Source organism: Dermacentor albipictus, chromosome 2 (assembly GCF_038994185.2).
Source record: "Dermacentor albipictus isolate Rhodes 1998 colony chromosome 2, USDA_Dalb.pri_finalv2, whole genome shotgun sequence".
In the NCBI taxonomy this organism is placed as follows: domain Eukaryota; kingdom Metazoa; phylum Arthropoda; class Arachnida; order Ixodida; family Ixodidae; genus Dermacentor; species Dermacentor albipictus.
Genome location: NC_091822.1, coordinates 137050406 through 137071408, shown reverse-complemented (window position 1 = coordinate 137071408; position 21003 = coordinate 137050406). Strand labels below are relative to the sequence as shown.

General features: G+C 47.8%; 2 protein-coding genes across 2 annotated transcripts in view; both read left to right on the top strand.

The window, feature by feature from the left end:
- Positions 1-4428, top strand: part of SMC5 (structural maintenance of chromosomes 5) — a 96855-nt gene extending 92427 nt beyond the window's left edge. The window contains exons 24-25 of the mRNA XM_065452067.1: positions 1141-1233; positions 4182-4428. Of these exons, the coding sequence (XP_065308139.1) occupies positions 1141-1233; positions 4182-4322 (234 nt within the window). The 3' untranslated portion in view covers positions 4323-4428. The remainder of the gene's footprint in view (positions 1-1140; positions 1234-4181) is intronic.
- A 9454-nt stretch (positions 4429-13882) lies between these two features.
- Positions 13883-16438, top strand: LOC135918915 (neprilysin-1-like). Its single transcript, XM_065452617.1, has one exon. The coding sequence runs from the start codon at positions 13883-13885 to the stop codon at positions 16436-16438; it is 2556 nt and encodes an 851-aa protein (XP_065308689.1).
- Positions 16439-21003: the final 4565 nt, after the last annotated feature.

The window sequence follows — 21003 nt, the reverse complement described above, 5'->3', positions numbered from 1 at the left end:
GTATATGAATGTCTGGAAAGTATTGTTTTATCTATGGAACTTTTATTTTAAATAAAATCAGGAACTCCTTTTTTCCTCTAAAACCAATGAATTAGTGATGCTCTGTTGTACTGTCGTACTGTGAGGTTCTTAGTTTAACAGTGGACCTGTGTTTTGCAGCAATCTTTTATTTATTGCATAGAAAGTTTTGCTTTTCTGTGTTTTTCAAAAATGCAGAAGGGCAATCCCAGCTTTACGGCAGCTGGGTTATCGTCAAGGAGGTTTTGTAAAACTTCTAGAGTGGCAGTCCCTGCAACCGCCTACGAGAACATGGGAAGCCACTGCGGCCATATTGCTAGAGGCAAATGAAGCACGTTCCCAGCATAGGCAGCCGTGGAATGCGCACGGTATTTGATTGCGTTTGTGGTTCTGCGATAAAAAAAAAAATGTGAAGGAACCTTTTTAAGATTTATATCAGTTCTCAATTGTGTGTTGTCAGAAAAATTTTCTGCGTCCATTATTTGCCGTAGGCTTCGAGAAAGGCAGCTGGTGGGATGCTTCGCCAGTTGGAGACTCCTCTGCTCTGTTAACTTGGGAATGTTCTGTCATGTGGTGTGACTGCATAATATACACTTCTGATTACCTGCTAGTTGGTGAAAAAGATCTTTCAGGCACTTTTTGTAAACACCTAGTACACTTTCCACCAGCAAATTCTGATAATACAGCGCGAGGATCATTTATTGGTTTATTGTATCTCTCGTCACTGAGGGCTATCACATGGCTGTAGACATGTGGAGAAACTGCACTTCATATTTTTTTATCTGCTCCAGCTAGTTCCCAAAGGGCCCTCACTCCATTGGAGACCTTACTTTATTCACAATATTCTAGTTAGAGCTGTTTCATTTTGGTGCATAACTTTGACCAAAGTAGCAACTTATCCGGGCAGGTCTAGCTAGGCCTATTTTAATTGAGCAGCTGAGAAAAATGTCACGACGTGCTGGCGCATACAGCTCTGGCTTTTTTAAAGCTTAGAGTTATTTCATGTGCACGGGCTTTGTTTGAACCTCCAGAAAGAAACTGTTCTTGGTAACACTCCGCCAAGCAAACCTGTCATGTGTTTGATTTAATCCTTTGCCCTCTTTCCCATGTTTGTTTTTCCAGGGAATGGATTCGGAAAACGAGCGCAGAGTCTTTGAAATGATAATGAACACTGCACGACAGAACTCTGCCCAGTACTTCTTACTCACTCCTAAGGTATGGGCATGTGGAAACCTCTGTCAGTTGTTGTCTGTGAAAAGTTGTACAATGCTGAATTTTACACACAGAATGCAGTCTGAGGGAATACACTCGAACCTCGTTATAACAATGTAGTGGATAAATGATGTTAATGGAATTCCTGTTGTAATCCCCCGTTGTGATCCATTTATTTAAAACCTTGTTTTAACAAAGGAAAATTTTGCTGCGAAGGGATATAACTAACTTAAGTTATCCCCAAAACAAAAAACACCCGTCTGCTGCGCACCGAGTAGTATATCGCTTTCTATGGGGTTTGGCACTCGTTCGGCGCAGCGGTTCAGAATTCCTGCATTGAATGCATTGCTGAGCACCACTGATCTTCCTCATAGCCATGTGCAAGCAGCGTCTCACCATCAGCATTTCAGTTCTCTCCATGACCGTGACGTGCAGCCCAGTTTGACAAAGCAAGGCATGGGCTCCAAGATCGCACCAGCACAATCTTGGAGGCCACACCTAGCTGCCAGCCTGCACAGCGCATCATGAAAGAGAGAAGTACAGTAAAACCTCGTTAAACCGTACCCGCTTAAACAGTAGTTTCGGTTTAAAAGTAGTAAAGTCAATTCCCCGACTCAGCGGCCATTGAACATAATGTATTTTGTATCCGCATAAACCGTACCAGCTTATTGCGTACGCATCGGTTAAAACGTAGCGTTTCCACTTTTCATCGCGCAAACACGGCGGTGCGTCGTCTCCATCGGGCGGCCCGGCAGAACAACAAGCCTCAGAGATCGGTACTACGGCCTCCAAGCGCCCTGTGCGTTTGCACGTGAAGCCGCATCAACATCAACATCATTTCGCCGCCGCATGGACGCCGTGCCAGAGAGCGTTGTGGCGTCGTGCAAGCGAGGACTCGCGTCATGCCGAAGCTAGGATAAAAAAGACGCCGGGTGCTCAGCATAGAAGAAAAATTAGACATCGTCCGTGCTACCGAACGTGACACGAAGAAGTCGGCGCTGGCCCGCGACATGGATCTGCTGTTGACTACAGTGTGTGGCATTTGGAATGCGAAGTTGCTCGGCAGCGCTGCTGCGACCGCGAAGAGATGTCGGCTACGAGGTTCGACTTTTCACCATAGTTGCCGCTGTTGTTGCCGAAGTGTCAACTAGCTACAGTGATGAGGACGACACGGAAAGCGACAGCACGGGCTATTCAGGCCCGACAGTGGCAGAAGCTGCGCGTTACGTCAGCCTCATGAATGCGATCGTCGCAAGGAGAACAGGGGCGCGATAACGTAACTATTCCAAACGAAAGGTTTTCCGAACTCCGGCACCCGGCAATGAAAAAGGCGCCCAGGGACTTATGCAGCACTACTGCGCGCGTGCACGGAGAATACGTAACGCCAACGAGGAATCTGCCGTGCAAGTGTTTGCCGAGAGAAGGGGGGCTGGCTGAGAAGCTGGCACGCAGCTTCAGTAAGTTTGAGGCCGCTCTCGTCGTGCTAGGCCGCCGCGACATCAAACGAAAATAACACTTACGTCCCACGAAGTGAATAAATACTGCATGTTTTTCCCCTTTCATCGCACTCTCTCTGAGTTCCGTTTTCGACAGGTAAGTGGGCGATATCATGCGATTTCGCTTAAACAGTACTACCGTTTAGTACGTACTTTTTCTGAGCTCCGGCCGACTACGGTTTAACGAGGTTTCACTGTAGTATGGCGATAGTGAGCCACAGATTGTGCCCAGCAATGCATGGTGGTGTGAAGGACCAATGCATCTACTTCTATGTCTCTCTGTGTCACGCTGCACTGGCTGCCCAAATCAAACCATCACGGCAAGCCTCACTGGCTACATTGCGGATGACTGGCTGTATCCCTAACCTCCTTGCTCACGTAGTGAGACCACGTAGGAGTAGCAGTTCGGCTGCATAGTCAGCATTCCATGTTGTGTGCCGCGTGCTTCTCTACCACTATGGACTTTGTTCACGTCACGGCATGCTTGCTTTTCTGTTCGACCATATCACTGTTTCACCAGTTTGACAACTGCATGAACTAGCGAAGTGCAATTCGGGCACAATATACCATCATATTGAAGCAGAAGGCAGCTCTCGTCACGTCAGTTGCTAAGAGATCATGTGAATGTTCCTTTGCTGTTGTTTTGCCAGGGTTTCATCTCATACGTAGCTGCATAGGGATTTCGCGGGCTGCAAGGTTGTGTTCTTTGCATGTTTAAAGTTGTGCACACCAATGAGCACATATTTCAGCAAAGGGCACTAACGGATATAAATAAATAATTTTGGCTCCCTCTTCAACTTTGTTATAAGGAGGTTCGAGTGTGTACTGGAAAGAAGTGCAGGGTCTTTGACTTGAATGCCTTCCATGCATGTTCCTAGCCTCTGCTGGCCCTTGTGGAGGTCTAAAAGCATGCTGGAGTCCTTTGTCATGGCATCAATCTTGTTTCCTTTTTGTTGTATGGCAAAGCAAGCTCAGCAGCCCATGAAAATTTTGCAAGCTAGTTTTCGTGGCATCTTTTGCATGCCATAAGGTAATTCTGGTGCAGATGTAATGGTGATGAAGGCAGCAGAATGTTTGTTCATCCGTTCATATTAAAGTTTTTTTTCTTTAATAATTTATTTTCTTTGTTTTTATTTATGTCTAATTTTCTTATTTCTTTGAGGAGAACTACGAAGGCACGGTGGGGGGGGGGGGGGGGCAGGGAGGGAGGGGTGTTGGAACATGAGAATGAATCAGGGCAGGGTGAACCAGGACAAGTCCTGTCTTACTTTCATGTTTAACTTCCCTGGCCTTTGTTAAGAAACTCCAACATAGTCATGAAGGTTTTAATGGATTGTGTGCTGTAGGGTGATTGCGTCGAGTCAACAGCAAGCCAGAAAGCATGTGCTAAATTTAAATTTTCTTGCCGACAGAGCCTCGCAGCTTTCAGATGGAACTAAATTTTTCTACTTGCAGCTGCTTCCGGACCTCCCCTATGCTGAGAATGTGACCATGATATTCATCAGCAAGTGCACCATCCACATGCCTGACTGGGATCCCGACTCACTTGTTGGTCGTGGCACCGGCTTTGCTGCCCGCGTCCGACACAGTGCATAACATGTCAGGTCTTCGTGCTGTGTAGCTGTACAGTTGAACTGCCAAGATGCAGCTTCCGTATGTTGCATATCGTACTCTGCCTTATTAAAGATGTAGTATTTTAAGACACCTGAAGCAATGTGAAATCCCTGCTAAAAAAAGTATTGTTATAGTGGTGCTGCTGTGAGATTTAAATGTACATTTTTTTAGTGCCAGGACTTGTGCTGGGTACGCGCAGCTTTCAACTTGTTCTATGCGTTTTCACAACATAAGTTGTGTGCTGATATTGTTGTAAAGGACAAAATTTGCACAAAGCTGTTTTGACGTTGTAGATCAAGTCCTGTGCAATTTTAATTTCGGTTCAGAAGAGCACTGCTAAAGTTTTAACAGTAGTTAATGTCTTATTTATGAAGGTGCCTTGAACGCATTTTAGCTCTTTCTGCATAAGCTGCGAGTGCACAGAAGAGCAGAAACTATGTGAGTATCGGAAAGCCACGATGCTTGTAGCCTGGATGCAACTCTGCTTTGGTGTATTTTGTCATAATGTACAGTACGGTGCACTGTCAAAGGGAACACCCAGTCAGTATTTGCCTGCAAATTGCTACTGAATTAAGGTGCGATAACATGCCGACAATTATTTAGGGTATAGATATCGGCCTAATGCACACTATTGGCCATCTTTTCCCCTCAGTAATGTAGGAGCATTTCAGTTATATTGGCTTTATTAACACATGGGTTTTTTTCTTTAAGAGTGGACTGTACTGTACACTTCATCATTGTTTCATACTGGCCTGGCCTTGATGTTAAATCCTTAAGTCATCTTTTGACTGCATTTCATTATGTGAAGTTCTGACCAACTTATATAATGGCTTAAGTGTGATAGTCATGTACAATTTTAACATTTATGTTAAGTAGGAATAAAATCCTAAATGTTGATAATTGAGCTTGTCTTTCAGTACAGCAGTATATGAAATTGTTGCATTGAGACTCGCGGACAGGCAGAAAAATGGCAACATGGGAATGCTCATGTGTTGCTTTTATATATATGCGCTCTTGTAGGTTGATGAGGCACATATGGAAAAACGGTGCTTTATGTCCTACGTTTGCGCTGAGGCCCAGCCTTCATCAGGAAATACATGAAACGGTAAAGCTTCTGTGCGTGTGAGTGTATATAAGTAATATATATAGTTTGTTGTCGATGCGTCCTTGCTCTACGATTTAACACTTTCCTACCCACTGGAAAAACAGTAGTTTTCGTGTAGTCAAGTAAATATTTGTTAATCTCTCAAAGAGCATGGTCGATGCTTAAACCTATAGAGTATCAGATTGTAAAGGAGAGAGAGAGAGAGAGAAAAACTTTATTTGGCTCTTTCAAGGATTTAGCATCTCGAGGTCTCCGTCGTCTTCTTGGGCGCCGGCGACTTGGAGCCTCTTCCGGCAAGGGTGGGCCCCTATTCCAGGGCTCCACTGAGCCTAGCTACCTCACTAGCGTGCTGCACTAAGGCCCTTTGGGCCGTGAGCTCGCAGCTAGTAAGCCGACTCTCCCATTGCTCTGTACTCGGGTCATTGTGTTGGTGGAATGATTGATTGTGTTTACATTCCCATCTGACATGATAGAGTGTGGGTGTGGCCCTGCACCATGGGCAAAAGAAATTCTCTTTCCATGGTACTAGTCCCTAACAATGTTTATTGGAAAGAATACGAAAATATACAAACAAAAAATTTATAAAACAAAATGAACGATATAGAAATGCTAATGTTGCTTCACACAGAAAGAACACCAAGAAATTTTTGAGTCTACATTTTCAACGCAAAGGATCTGTGCAATATTCCAGCAAATATCAGCTTTCAATATAAAGTATTTCTCATATCTAAGATACATAAAAAACGCTAGCCCTGTATGTGAGGTAGACTCCTGGCCGTTTTTTGTTGCGAAATGACTCGTGTGGCCCCTGACAAGTGATACTGACCGAAGGATTTTGACACCCTGCAGATAAGAACTGTGCCTGTTAGAACATGCAGGATATATTTGTATTAGTGCTTGGCAGTAACGAAACTGGTTGGGAGAGGAAAGCAAAACACTGTGTTGAAATATGACCAATGTAAGTTGTCTTCTGTGTTGGTGCTGCTCCCATCGCTTAACCTCTTGCACTTTGGAGGTGTCTAACCACTATGGACTGCGCAGGTGCCCACTGATGTCAAAATGCCTCGCGCTCCTGCACCCACGGAAATCTCGCCACAACATGTACACTCCACAAACACAGTCAAACCTCTGTTATACCCTATGTTCGTTATAAGCATACATGCACATATCGGCGATAAAAAATCGCGATCAGGTCTATGCGCGAAAAAATAAAAGCAAACGGGGTGCCTGCGAAGGGCCAGCAATAAGGCCTGCGGATTTTATGACTCGTCGACATCTTGCAATCATTATTCGTGACATGGGAACAATATAGATTACAAGCGCCCTGCGCCAGCGCGAACACGCAACTGTGACCGGCGTTATCACGCGTGATCGGCACTTCGGTTAGCCTACCATAGCCAAGCCGCCGGCCAAGACGTGCACGCCGTGTACAGACAACGTGGTCGACAGACTTTTTTTGGGCACGGAGGGAACGGCATGTGGATCGGTACGCCGCTGCTACGGCCGTCAGGCTAGCGAGCGTGTCTGCATGATCTCGCGCTTAATGCCGATATCGACTACGAGTGCGAACATTTTGGCGGTGATCTTCCCCCGACGGCTTTCTGCCAGCCACACCGCCGGCCGCACTACGCAGCTACCTAGGCCTTGCCAGCACCGCTTCGCCGGCAGCCGAAGTTGTGGCTTCGTGCTATTCTACGCGACACTTTGCACGGCAGCAGCAGATGACACTGGAGCCAGCACGCTTTCACCCGAGTAATCTTTGGCGGACTGCCGCTACGGGCGCGCGCGGCTTTCTGGCAAAAGAAGAGCATCTGGAAAAGTCAGTGAAGGCAATTTTTTTTTATGCGAAGCATATTACGAGAGCTCAACCCAGCTCCTCAGGCGCGGCGGTGTCGCCTTGAATACCACGCGACACCGTGACGTCACGACAGAGGAGAAGTGGCTTTGGCTCAACTCTTGCAAGATGGGCTGGGTGGGAATCGAACCAGGGTCTCCGGAGTGTGAGACGGAGACGCTACCACTGAGCCACGAGTTTTTTTTTCTTTATTGCCTTTTCACAAACGCAAACAAAAAGATCAATTACACGACATGTACATATTCTCACTGAGCCACGAGTACGATGCTTCAAAGCGGTACAGAAGCGCCTCTAGTGAATGCGGTGTTGCCTTAGAAACGAGCTGTTTCTAAGGCTCAGGCGTGCGTCGCTTGCTCAGGCGCACATTTCGTTGCCGCGCCGAACGCTGCGTTGCTCGACGCTCACCGCGTCCAAGGCGAAGCAGAGTAACGCATGAGTTGTTTCTTCGTCTAGCCGAACCAAATATAGCCAAGCAACAGCAGTTCACCAAGCTAAACAGTGGTTCAACAACTAAAATAAAGGCTAGTATGCTTCGCATCCTGGGCTTAACCTTACCTAAGCCACAGCCATTTTTATTTTCAGTTCCCAATAGTGAGACCGAACGTCGGTCTCCCACTACACAGCCCGATACTCTAACCATTAGGCCACACTCGCATTTTCTTATTGTCGAATTTACTTCAATTAACAAAACAAATAAGAATGGCGGCAAAACACTAGAATTTATGGTAGCTAAGTATTAAAAAGAAAGTACATTTTACTTGCCAAAACCTCGATATGATTATGAGGCATGTCGTAGCTGGAGACTCCAGATTAATTTTGACTACCTCGGGTTCCGTAACGTGCACCCAAGGCACGGTGCGCAGACATTTTAATGTGAAAGCATCTTATGCCCAATTTTGCGAAAATCCGGTGACGGCGTGACCGAAAATGGACAGTCACAATGCCTTGTTACTTCTTAGTTTTCTCCCACAAAAGGTCGTGGGTTCGAGTGTCTTAGTTGACGTTACCTTAATTAACTTCGCCCTAATTAACACCAGAGGTCGTGAGTTCGAGTGCCTGAACTATTAACAGTGCTTAATTCGCCTTAACACTAAACGCCGTGGGTTCGACTTCTGCATAAGCTCGAGGGTTCGACTCCTACCGAAGGTCGTGGATTTGCGTGCCGGAATTAACTCTATCTTAATTAACCTTGCTTTTTTATGGCTTGATAAGCAGCATGGGAGCCAGCTGTGGAAGAATGCGCGAACAATGGCACGAGCGCGTGTGTGCGCGAGACGAGCTCATATGAGTGCACCTCACGCCTCATCTGGAGTATGAGCCACATAAAGGGACACTAAAGGCAAATAAGTCGACGTGGACTGTTTAAATACCATTCCAGAAACCTCGCAACGCTTGTTTCGTGCCAAGAAAAGACCTATTTTACAAGAAAATTGCACCCGAAGGGTCCGAATACCTTTTTTCGAAATTCAAATCTCCCGCCACCCAACAAGGGGAGTGGTGACGTTGCAATTCGCCATCACGACCCCATGACCACCCTTTGCTGCCGTCGTTTAGTAAAGCGTCACCCGACAGACGGCGGTACCGAGTCAAGACAAAGCGGTGGGTTAGCCGCTGCAGCTGCTTTTTGATCAAGTGGGTAGGCCGTTCGGGCATGCCGCGACATCACGTGGACGTTGAATTCTCTGCTACTTGCTACTCGCAGTTTGTGCGAGTTTCGCAAGCCAGTAAAACAAGCGTGAGCGGCGCGGAGTCGGGCGAAAACGAAACCTTTCGACCTTCGCGTCGTTGTCGAGGGTAATTTCAATCAGTTCTTTTTTTGTAGAAATCACAGAACTGGACAAGTAGCATTTTATTTCATCTTACACTACAATACAAGGATGTTTTTTGCAATGAGTGGTTCAGTACTAGTGACAAAGGAGTGCTTTGGTCATCGGGCAAGTACTTGAATATCCTGGGGGGAGTCTCTAATCATGTCCTGCATTTACCTCAATTTATCATTAAGGCTCTGTTCGCGATAATAGTGACGCCTTAGAGATTCTCGAGCACTAATCTATCGCTTTCACTTGACTTAATATTTACCTTTAGTGTCCCTTTAAGGCTTTCGCCGTAAAACATAGTACCAAAAATGGCCGATGGCGCAAAGAGTAGAAAACACGAAGAAATGCTCGAATTGACGTAAAATTTTTGAATGTCTTCCCTACACTGTTAGAAAAGTTTACACCCTTTGAGTCGTATCTTGCCACACAACAATAAACGTCATCTGTCTTGCCCGCATTTCCTTTCTTTAACGCTGCGAGGCCGGTACATCTCAGTAACGAACGGCATGCGCGTTATCAGCATGACATAGCATTGCCGACAGGAAAGTAGCGTGCGCGGCATTTTCAAGAAAGGAAACGCAAGCAAGGCAGATGGCGATTATCGTTGTGTGGAACGTATACACCCCAAAGGGCGTAAACGTTTTTTTAGAGTGTATACGCTAAATTTGGAGGACGCTTAAGCTTCGTCTTTAAGCGTGGAACGCGGTAGCATTCAAAGACCCCTGACTGCTTTTCATGCTTCCCGGCAACTGCAGCTTACGTAACCGTAACATATCGGGAAACGCTGGCGGCGAACGCTATGCATAAATCCAAGCTCTCTGGTAGCAAAAGGATTTTCGAACCACGCATACCAAGCCTTCCATGTGACGCAAGAAATTCACTGAACTAATTCAATTTCTCAAGCTAAAATACGCGGACAAATGGCAAACTACGACTTACAAACAACCTACAGGCATGACAGCTCTCGGAGTGTAATCTGAATATACGAGAAAAATATTTTTACGCGAAAACTCACTAACCCCTTTTCTAGCGTTTCTACAATGCATAGACCGGAGACGGCGTCCGCCATTTGCGCACGCCGGCGCGTAAATATCCCATGCATCAAGATACCTACAATCTTAAAATCCACTTTTTTTGTCTCACTTCAGTGACACGCTTCCTAAAATATTGGCAACACAAGAGTGTAATGGTTCATAATGTGCGATTGAAAGCTAGATCTATCGATGACAAAGATAACTTTCACTGACACATTTTTCAGCCTTTTTGTATTGCAATGGCAGTCAGGTTACCCGCGAGGGAGGCGAACTTTACAGTGTATACGTGCCACCTGGGCCCGCTCCGAGTATGCATTCTCCGCCCAGTCGGGAACGATAACTTTCGTATAATCTCCAATGAGTATTTACCAACAAATCACCATGTCATTAACACATTAAATAACAGAACATGCCATCGCTTATTCGTCTGTGGCCGCTAAAGCGGCATCCACCTAACCTCCCTCCCAACCGGAAGGAGCCGGGTGGTAGGGAGGGAGGTTAGGTAGATGCCGCAAACCTAACCTCCGCTCCCCTTGGAAGGATCCCTCCTTTCCTGGGTGATTCGTTTCCTCTTCATCTCGTTCTGATGTCGATTCCAGGCCTTCTGATGTCGATTCCAGGATCAGAATTGTCGCCTCAACTGTGGTTGCGGCGCACGCGAGCTCTCCTTTTCAATCCTCCGACATGTTATCAGGCATGCTTCGCGAAAGCGCCAGGCTTTGCGTCGGTGGAGAAATTCCGGCCGCCAACCACCACGAAAGCCGGCGAAAGAGCCAATGAAAAAAAAAAAAAGCTCCCTTGCTAAGTATTCGTTTGGATTTTTGCTTTCTTTTTCTAGCCCACCACGGCTTCACGTGCTACTATGGTCGGTTCATTATATGTAAACTTCCCGGATTTTTTAAATATCGTCTGTTCCAGATGACGTAATTGTAGTCCTTGAGCTGGATTATTCGAGGCGGACGTGCACGAAAAATTGAAACATGTAATAGAATAATTAAAAATAACTAATTCTTGATTAATTACATTACATATTGCAATTTACGGATTGCAGCTGTGTGCAAGGTGTATCCACTTAGAACGACTTTCCAGAACGGCACCAGTTCGTATATAGGCGCCGTCAAACTCGCCGTGAAAATGCACTGTTGTTCCACTTACTCTTTAAATAAAACTTTCTTAGATGCATTGAAGCATAAAAGTAACTGGAACACCCATGTATTTAGTCCCACACTTTGGGAAATAATATCTCGAAACTGGTGTCATCTCAGAGATTCAAGGGAATACGTCTTGAAAACTCACCGGCTACAATTTGTAAACTGCAATATGTGCCGTAAAATAATAATTTCGGAAGTTAATTGGTTATGTTTTGATAATTAGATGAATATGTATTTCGATTTCTCATGCTATTGATGTCCGCCTCTTCGAACAACCCATTTCAATAATTTCTTTTACCTTCATTCTTACCTGATCATTCTTACGCAAAGCTTAAAGGGACACTAAAGCGAAACAATAAATCAGTTTAGACTAATGTAGCATTGTTTGAGAAGCCTGCATGCAGTCATTTAAAAAATATAGTTTGATTATTAGATGAGAAAATGAAGGTCCAAGTATTAGTATTTGAATTTCGCGCCGAAACCCCAGCGCCGGTACGTCAGCGTGACGGCAGGGATTCCAAAGTATGTTTTCGCATTTGGGCCGCGTTGGCTGAATAAAGGTTCCCGAAACTTGCCATGTTTAATATTTGGTTCCTTTAGAACACAATGTAATCAGTCTGTACCGCTATATATAATTAGTAGGCCCTAGAAGATACCCTCAGAATCCAAGACGTCGCAGCCCCCAGGTGCGGGAACTCTAGTCGTCGCCACCCGTATTTCGTTCTTGCGCTTTTTCTGGCTTACCAAACGTCTTATCGTTGTAAGAGTGGCGTTTCTGGTATTGTAGAACGGTAATTTACTGATTCAGAAGAAATCATTTTTCACTTTAGTGTCCCTTTAAGAATGATCACACCGTATAAGGCGGCTTATAGTAGCACTATGTCTCAGTCCGGATAGCACTATCCGGACTGAGTGACCGACTGATATCCCCAGTGGACTTTCTCTTCTTTTAATCTTTCCGTCCCCCTTTCCCTTTCCCCAGTGTAGGGTAGCCAACCGAGCTCAGTCCTGGTTAACATCCCTACCATTCATTTATCGTTTTCTCTCTCTCTAAGCAAGTGAAAGCAACGTTGTTTCTCTTTGCATTTTTTCTGCTTTGCGATCGAATGAATCCTTTTCTTTTGCCGGTTTCTTCCTTCAAAAACGGAAAGAAAGAAAGAAAGAAAAAGTCAGTGCCCTTCCACTCTGTGAAGGATGACCACCGAAGCTGTGTATGTGGGCCCCTTAATGGCGAACTGCACCTCCGCCATGGTTCGGCCCGGCATTGCACTATCTTCGGGATCTGCCCATATATGGGGAGTTTTGTGTCTACTCATGGACACGATCCTGTCGGAACTAGCCCTTAAGAGGAAGCTTTAGCTCGGGTGCCCTTATCTAAATACATGTAAAAGGAGAATTTGTTTTTCTCGGCAACCACTTTACCAAATTTGACAAGGTTTGTTGCATCTAAAAGAAAAAAAACTTAAAATCTAGTGACTGTTGGTTGTGGATTTTTGGTTTAGGCCGTCAATTTTTTATTAAAGATTGGCAAAAATAGAAAAATTTCAAAAAAAGCAAACTATCAAGTGTACAACTCTGTAGCTCAGCAACGGAAATTGATAATACAATTCTGTGAAATGCATCTAATAGTACATCTAAAGCACACAAAATTCATATGTTACACATGAATCTCAAAAAAATTTAGTAATATGAAATATAGCTTTTGCAGTAACCTTGTAAACAACGTAAAAATTCACGTAAGATATAAAATAACGTACCGAATATGTCCGCTTTCGATGATCTAATGAATCCCGTTTACAGAACCGAGATCTCTGTTTTTTATGCAGAGCTATGGATCTGTAAACTTCGTGCTTGTATTTTTTTTAGAGCTTTCGAATTTTTGAAAATCCTTTTAACAAAATAAACGTAAATAAAAGTTCCGCGACCAAAAGTCACTAGAATTTAACTTGCTCGCTCAAATGCAACAAACTTCATTAAAATCGGTGCAGGGGTTAGCTCAGAAAAACGTTTTCGCATTTTACATGTATTTGAATAGGCCGCGTCGGAGTTGGGCCCGAGCTAAAGCTTCCTCTTAACTGCTTCGCTGTAAAATTGGTCTCGGCTGTGTTTCTTAATTTATTAGTTAATGACGACGAACGCGGGAGCAGTGGCACGAGCGCGTTCGCGTGGTAGCGCCGAGGGGCGCCAACCAGCCAGCTGTGGAAGAAGACGACGCTGGAGCCAATCCAGATGTCGATCGTTTTGTGTTAACACACGGACACGATCCTGGGGGAAGTAGACCTCAACAGCTTCACTGTAAAAGCTAACGGTTCTCGGTGAGTGCATTCGGTAGGACTTGTTTGAGAGATATTTATTGTTCTGACACAACAGCCTCTGGTCGATTCTGTCCTCGTGGATACACGTTCGGAAGTAAACGAAGTCGGCCAGGCACGTTCAGCTCGTGGTTCGTGCAGAAGAAGAAAAGCCGTCGGATCTCGCGTCACGAGGACGAGCCGCTGCGTGGAGCCGTTCTGTCGGTCAACATCTCGATCAGAGAAAATCGACTGTAGCTTGCATAAGCCAGTGACTATATCGAACTTGATGGATTCGAACGCGTTGCGTTCACGCCGCGCAGTTACCCACCGGAAAGTAAAGAGACACAGTAGCGGTTCCTCGTCCGGTAGCAAGAAGAGTCTGAGCTCCGAGGACCAACGTGGCCTCAGCTGCACTCCGACGGAGGCGCCGGTCTTAGACGTCACCGACCACGGTACTGAAGCCACTGACACGGCACGACAACCGATGCCCTGGCCGGGTGCGAAAGGCTCGTCCTCTCGACGGTCTCGTGATCTAACAACGAATGATGGCGAGGAACATGCGACTGTTTATGAGGCGACCGCAACCTCGGACCAGGACAACAGTGTCCGGGCTCCCCGCGATGCACCGACACAGGTCGATTCGCGATACCCGGGCAGTCGAACAGCCGAGATAACGACCGAGGTTTCGAGGCCGCTGACTCCGACTGCATCGCCCTTCGTCGATGATGAAAGGCACGACACCAGCTCTATAATTGGCCGCCGCGATTTCGAGGTTCACCACGTCGATGGCAGCCAGCCGCCGTCGAGCATCGCGTGGCGAGGCGCGACCAATGCCACGGCGCTCTCGGACTGCACCCAGACGGCACGGGGAACCGTCAGAGTGCCTCCCCAGAGTCACTTCCAACCGGTTGCGACCGCATCGAAGAAGCCTCGGCCGCTGCTTCCTATGCTCGTCGTTGGAGCGTGCCTGACCTGTGTTCTTACGGTAGTCATCGTTGCCGTCGTCCTGATGTCCGGCAGTCCCATTCCACCGCCCAGCGTCTGCTGGTCGCACGAATGCTTGGAGTACGGCAAGTTGCTGAGGTCCTCCATCGACGACTCGGTGGCACCATGCCACAACTTCACCCGCTTCGTGTGCGGCGGCTGGCGGCGAGAGCACCGTCTGAGCGTCCGCGAAGAGCTCTACGAGCGAGCCGTGGAGCGCATGACGCGCTTCGTCCGCACCATCGAGGTGCCAACGAAGGGCCAGAACAGCCTGCAGCGGGCGGCAGCCGTGTACCGGAGCTGCGACGACGTGCTGCAAGGTGAGCGGGACGAACTGGCGGCCGTCAAGAAGTACCTGCTAGAAGCCGGCATCACGTGGCCGAGCCGCAGCACGAACAGGGACGTAGTTCACACGCTGCTCTTCAGCTCATTGAGGCTCGGCTGGCACGTCATACTGCGCGTGGAGCCCCGCTTGTCCGACAAGGGTGACCCAACATTCCTAGTCGATCCTGGTGTCGCTTTTCACCTCGTCATACGGCCGCGTGAAGTTAGCGATCTGGAGCTATACTACAAGCAGCTCATGGAAACATTCGGCGGCCCCGGCGGCAACAACATGGTGTCGTTCGAAGACGTCGTGGAGGCCGAGGACTCCTTTCGTGACACGCTGACTGAAGCTTACAACGATCGCACGGAGTACCAGGACTTTCCTGAAAGAGCGTTTCTGGGACTTGAAGAGAGTCGTTGGATCGACGTTCTGAAGAGGTTGAACATTTCCGTGGGCAAACATTTCCAGCTGCTCACGACTGGACGGCGTTTCGTCAACGCTTTCTTCAACCTCTGGGACAACTACGGTGAAGAAGGAGCGCACGGCTACACGTCGTGGTGTACCGTCCAGCTGGCCGCCTTGTACGCGAACCGCCAGCTCGTCCTCAACTACCACGGTGGCCGCGTGAGGAGGGCTCAGGCTTACTATGGCGCCTTCTGCGTGAGCGCGGCGTACACGTTCTCGCGCTATGCTCTGTTTGGAGGCTACAGCATCGAAGTACTCCGGGGCCAGACGCGCGCCGTCGCCGAAAGCGTCACGCGAGCTGTGGCCGACAGCTTCCTGAGGCGCCTGTCCAGGTGGCAACACTTCAAGAAGAACGTTGAGGTCGTTACCAACTGGTCGTCCTTGTCCAGAGCGTTTCGGGTCTTCGAGGCCGCCCACGAGGCAACACGGGGTCCGATCGATTTGGACATGACCAAATCATTCCTGGAGAACTGGCGCACGTCGACGCTCATCCCTAGCAGTCCTGACGACTGGATTCTTGTTGCCGTTATAAATTCGCTGGAGCTGTTCGCTTTGCACGCCGTGGGTGACCGCAGGGACTTCCAGTTGCTGCCCGCCGCGCTCTCCTTCCCGTTCTTCGACTTGGGACTGACGGCGCCCATCAACTACGGTGGCCTGGGAGCACACGTGGCGTGGGCCCTGGGCATGCTCTTCCTGACGGCGTACAGCTCCGACCAATCAGCGAAGGCCACAGTGAAGCAGCTGAAGGATTGCGTGACCGACAAGTCGAAATCCACGGACTCGGACGCCGTAGTTGCCGTTGCCGCAACGGCGGGCGCCCTGCTCGACGCGATGGAGAGTGACAGCGGCGCGGCAAACCGAGTGTCCATCTCTCAACTCGAGAGCTTCTCGGCAACGCAGCTCTTCTTCGTGTCACTTTGCTTCGCGCACTGCGAAGGGCGCGATTCTGCCGGAAACTGGGCCGGCATCTGCGACCAGTCGCTGAGGCACGTCCGGAGCTTCGCTCACGCCTTTGGCTGTGCTCCTGCGTCGCCTATGAACCCTGGGCAGCGATGTGATGTGCCTTAGCTATATCGCCGTATTTGTTTCCTTTTGTCTCTTACTTTGCACTTTCCTTACCGTTTGCCGATTTCATTTAATATTTGTTCCTATTTTAGCGAGTTTTATAGACATTAAAGTGCTTTCTTTAGTGTTCGTACTGTGCTGTAACGTTACCGCGAAGAGAATATTCGCAATGATTCTGAAGTAATAATTTATCATGGTTATGGTTTTTCTCCATCTACGTTTTTGCTGGGTTTTCTGTTGTGTAGGTCGGACACGTCGCGGCCAAGTCTGCTGTTCTATACCCCCCCCCCCCCCCCCCCCTGTTTTACTGCAGCGACCACAATTGCAGCGCCCACGTTAAACATGGGGACGGCATTGTGTGTTTCCAGCCTAAGTTGCAGCCCGTTATGAGATCCAATCAAGCCGTGACGCACATCGCTTGCTGCGCAGTTAACAAGTGGTGCTTGTGCTCCTATTAGCACGTGTCATTCTGGCCTGCTCAGCTCGTGGCTGAACTTTCGCCTGCGCGTCCTGCTTTGTTGACCTCCATACACCGTGCCGATTACTGATCTACTTCTTGAACTGTCTGTCCGCTGTTCCCGTTCTTTGCTATTATCTTGATATTGCTATGTTAGCTAGTCACGACTTGTGCGACACTTCGTGGACTGCCTTCTGCTCTCGGTTCAAAGATTCTGGTTCCAAGACCCTGAAGCCCAATATCTTATACGTGTGCGAAGAAGTGGACGCCGTTGGGAAAACTGGAGTGTCTCATGTAGGTATGTTCACGTCTGTGCGCGAGGTTCGAACATTATTGCGGCGTGTGCCGATGCAGCGTGAATGCGTTAGTTATTGCAGATTATCGTGAGCGTGTGCCGGCATCGCATAAGGAATGCTAGTACGCCGCGCGTGGAAAATTAGCGTTTATAACGCAGCACGCGGACGTCTCGAGTAAAGCACCTTGGTACATTTTGGAGAAATACCCTGTGGATTGGAACGCAAGGGCGACTCATGAAAGGTTAAGGATCAGTGATAAGGATTGGACTTGTCGGAATGATCTGGATGTGAATCGATAGTTGCAGCGAGATTCCGACAGCTATTGCTTTTTCCCACATTTTCTCAACTGTTTCTGAACGCTGATAGATAGATGCATGCATGCATATATTTGTCAGGTGCAAATTGTGTGAGGAAAGCCTGGGTAAGTTGAGCCGCGAATCAAGTGAACGAGGAAGGCGCCTGGGCCTCCGTGCTGGCTCCGATTTATATGCAGATTTCGTCTGCACATTTAATTAGCAATATGGGCAACCACAACGCAACAATGTCATACTCTTAAATCTCGTACTCCTTAAACACTTTGAACACGAAGTCTGACACGCATGTGCCCGAAATTGTGCTGCTGAAATGTTTGCTGTTAATGGATAACGAAAACTTTATGAAGAACCAACCCTGCTTAATATTCAAGAATACGTTAAGCATGCATTGGGATGTGGTTATTTGCGGAACTATGTTGCATTCCGTTATGTTGCACTCCGTATAAAAATATGGAATTGCCATGTCGTGCCTTAAGTCGTCTCTCACCAGATCCTGCATGCACAAAATGAGCGCCAGTTTTTAATGTACAGGTCCGGCGCCTATTAGAAGCAGGTTATCCCAGTGTAGCAGTGGCCACTGTGGCTGAGCGCCTAAAGAAGTCGGTTTCGAGGGAGACGGACGTGATTACAGAAAGCAGTGATAGCAAAAAAAAAAAAAAGAGTAGTGGCTATTCCGTACATTCATTCAGTGACGCACAGGCTTAAAAAAGTTGCAAGTAGATATGTTAATGTTGCTTTCACTGCTCCCAATAAGCTAGGTAAGATATGCGCTGCAGTGCAGAGGAAAAAGGAGCAAATAAAAGGTAAAAAACACATTTATCCTGTGAAGCACAATAAGAATAACAGTTTTACTGACTATCGTATGGGTGTGGTTTATAAAGTTCCCTATAGCTGTGGCCACTTCTACGTACGGCAAATGGGGCGGTGTATCAATCCAAAGCTAATGGAACATAAAAGGTTGTTAATCGGTGGATCGCCTTCTAATCTTTCCCTACATTGCCAAGATTGTAACTGCACGCCAGAGTTGGATGAATGCGCGATATTGTACAGGCACGAGAATGAAGATAGGTGTCTTATGGTAGATGCATATGCATATCTATAATGGTGGAAGTGCGTGCCTGAGTCAGCCTTCGATTACTTTGCATAAGGAAGAGATTACGTGCTTTAACAGCTATCTCTCACGTAGACCGGCACATGTACCCGACTTACACGTGGCGATACCATTCCAGAGCTTGCGCGGATCAGTTTTGTGTCTTCTTTCTTTTTTTCGCTTGAGTGCTCCCTTCAGTTGATAGTCGGCGTTCGTGTTGTCCACTTCTCTTGTGTCCTGTCTGCACGCCTTACCTTTTTTGCATAATGAATCCTTACCAACTAGCTCAGCTTTCTGTCGTTCTAATGTCCATCCAAATTGCACTAAGCAAGACACCAACACGACATATCCAACAGTGGCGTGGCAGAGGCCGCAGAGACCCTGGCAGAGGCTCGCGACGACGGTGGCGCGGCGGGCGGCAGGGCAGGCGCAGCCGTGAAGTCGGCTTTCCCTCTGAAGGGTGCATTTTACACATGTGATCAGATTTGGCGGATAGGGCGCGAGCGGCGCGTTCCATCAGACGCGCAACTCTGCTCCCGATGGGGAGCATGTACAGTAATGCTAACCTCCTCTGACAGTTGCTACAGGTTTTCTTTGCGATGCATACGTACCGCGTTCATCTCGTGATAACGTCCTCGCGCGCCGTGCGTGCAAGTGAAAGCGTGCAACAGTGAGCAGACGATGGCGGCTCAATCTCGCGTGCGTAAGAGGAGGAAGCGCGCCGTCGCGCTTGGCAGCGGGGGAGGAGGGGGGGGGGTTGTACCTCGGTCGCGCGGGCTTTATCTTGAAAGCGATCTGCTTTGGGGGCACAGTCTATAGGTGGGCCCACGACTCGTAGATTTGCGTGTGCTGTTTTCTCACGGCTCAGCTGGCGTCGAAGCGATAGACAGCACGAAGGTCACTTCGCTCACTGCTGCTGCCGCGAATCCTCAGGCCAGCGCTTTGACAGCGAGTGTCCGCGGTTATCAAGTGTGAAGTGTTCATGTTCGCCTGTTCATTTAGATAGTAAGCAAATGTTTATAACGGGGCGTTCTACTCCGGCTGATGTTGCGTATGGCGCGACCGCGCGAGCCTTGTCTTTAATACGATCTGCGATGTGTGCAGAGTAGGTGTCAAGGCGCACCGGGGGCCGATAACGTCGTCTGCGCTATAGGCACCGGCGGCCGTCGTAAGGCGGTAGCCGCGTGCTGGTCAACAGCGTCGCGAACGGCAGCAGTAAGAGCACTGGCATGGAAAGCAGACGACGGTGCAAAGGCGCACACGGCGCTCCCAGTGATTTCGCACTGCGCTCTATAAGACCTCACGCATCGGAAAATGAATTTTCTTGTGTCTGCTCGTGAGAAAGGTCACTGCTTGTTCGAGACTGGTCACATTCAAGGCATAAAGTATATAAAGAAGAAAACGAGGGCAAATTGCGATGCAAATGCACCTAGCGAACAGAACTCACCGAGGCAAGATAAGACGTGTAACTACAGCAGTTATATTCCAGATATTATTTTGCTGTGCATGTTAAGGTTGTGGCATATTTATTCGTGTAAATTGGCGATGCCGCACAAAAGTTACGAACAGAAAGGGGGTTAACAGAGGGGCCCGAACAAACACTGCCACGAAGAACAACATAGGGGAAATTACTTGCGCTTACTAAATGAAATAAAGAAACGATAAATTAATGGAAATGAAAGTGGATGAAGAAACAACTTACACCCGGTGGGGAACGATTCCACAACCTTTGAATGTTGTGGGAGGTTGCGTACGACCTTGCGGTATGTTTGTTTGTATCTGACCTCCTTCCCGCCACTGATTGGACCACGGAGACTGTGTCAGAATGGAGTACTGGGTATTTATTTGCCCATTCTTGGAAACTCTCCTAGAATGGGTATATGCCACGCCTCTGTCCTGTCCCCTGTCCAGAGGGAAACGCGTGATCAGGAGGCCGGCTGCTGTAGGTACGCGCCTCAGACATGACGCGTTTCAGCGGTGACAATACAGTGTGTCACTACGTTGCTTCAATGTGAATTGCATTAATATCGGTCCACATACACCGTGATATGGGTTCTGTAACATTCTTTTATTAGTACTTTTGCTTGTTTTCTACAATGACCTTTCAGTTCCTGTGTCAGCGCTTGTGTTCGTTGTCCTCTATAGTTCCTGTCCGTAGCTTTGCGTTGTTTTTAAAGACAATGCCTTTCTTGGCGAGTTAACCTCATTTTTCAGCATAGATATTTGTGTTTTTAGCCGCTTCCGTGGGCCGATCTCGGAAATAATGCAGTCTGATATTGTGGGCTCATGCCGAAGGTAGGCACGCAGGCGCTGTCGTTTGAGGCTCTGCGAGCACCTCAGAGTGAATTATATTGTTTGTACACCCCTTTGTCACCCCCCATACTCGCTCAGAAAGATATTGTCTTTCGTTG

Bases quoted from the DNA above. Each gene is read 5' to 3' on its own strand.
- LOC135918915 (XM_065452617.1), top strand. From the start codon at position 13,883: ATGGATTCGAACGCGTTGCGTTCACGCCGCGCAGTTACCCACCGGAAA.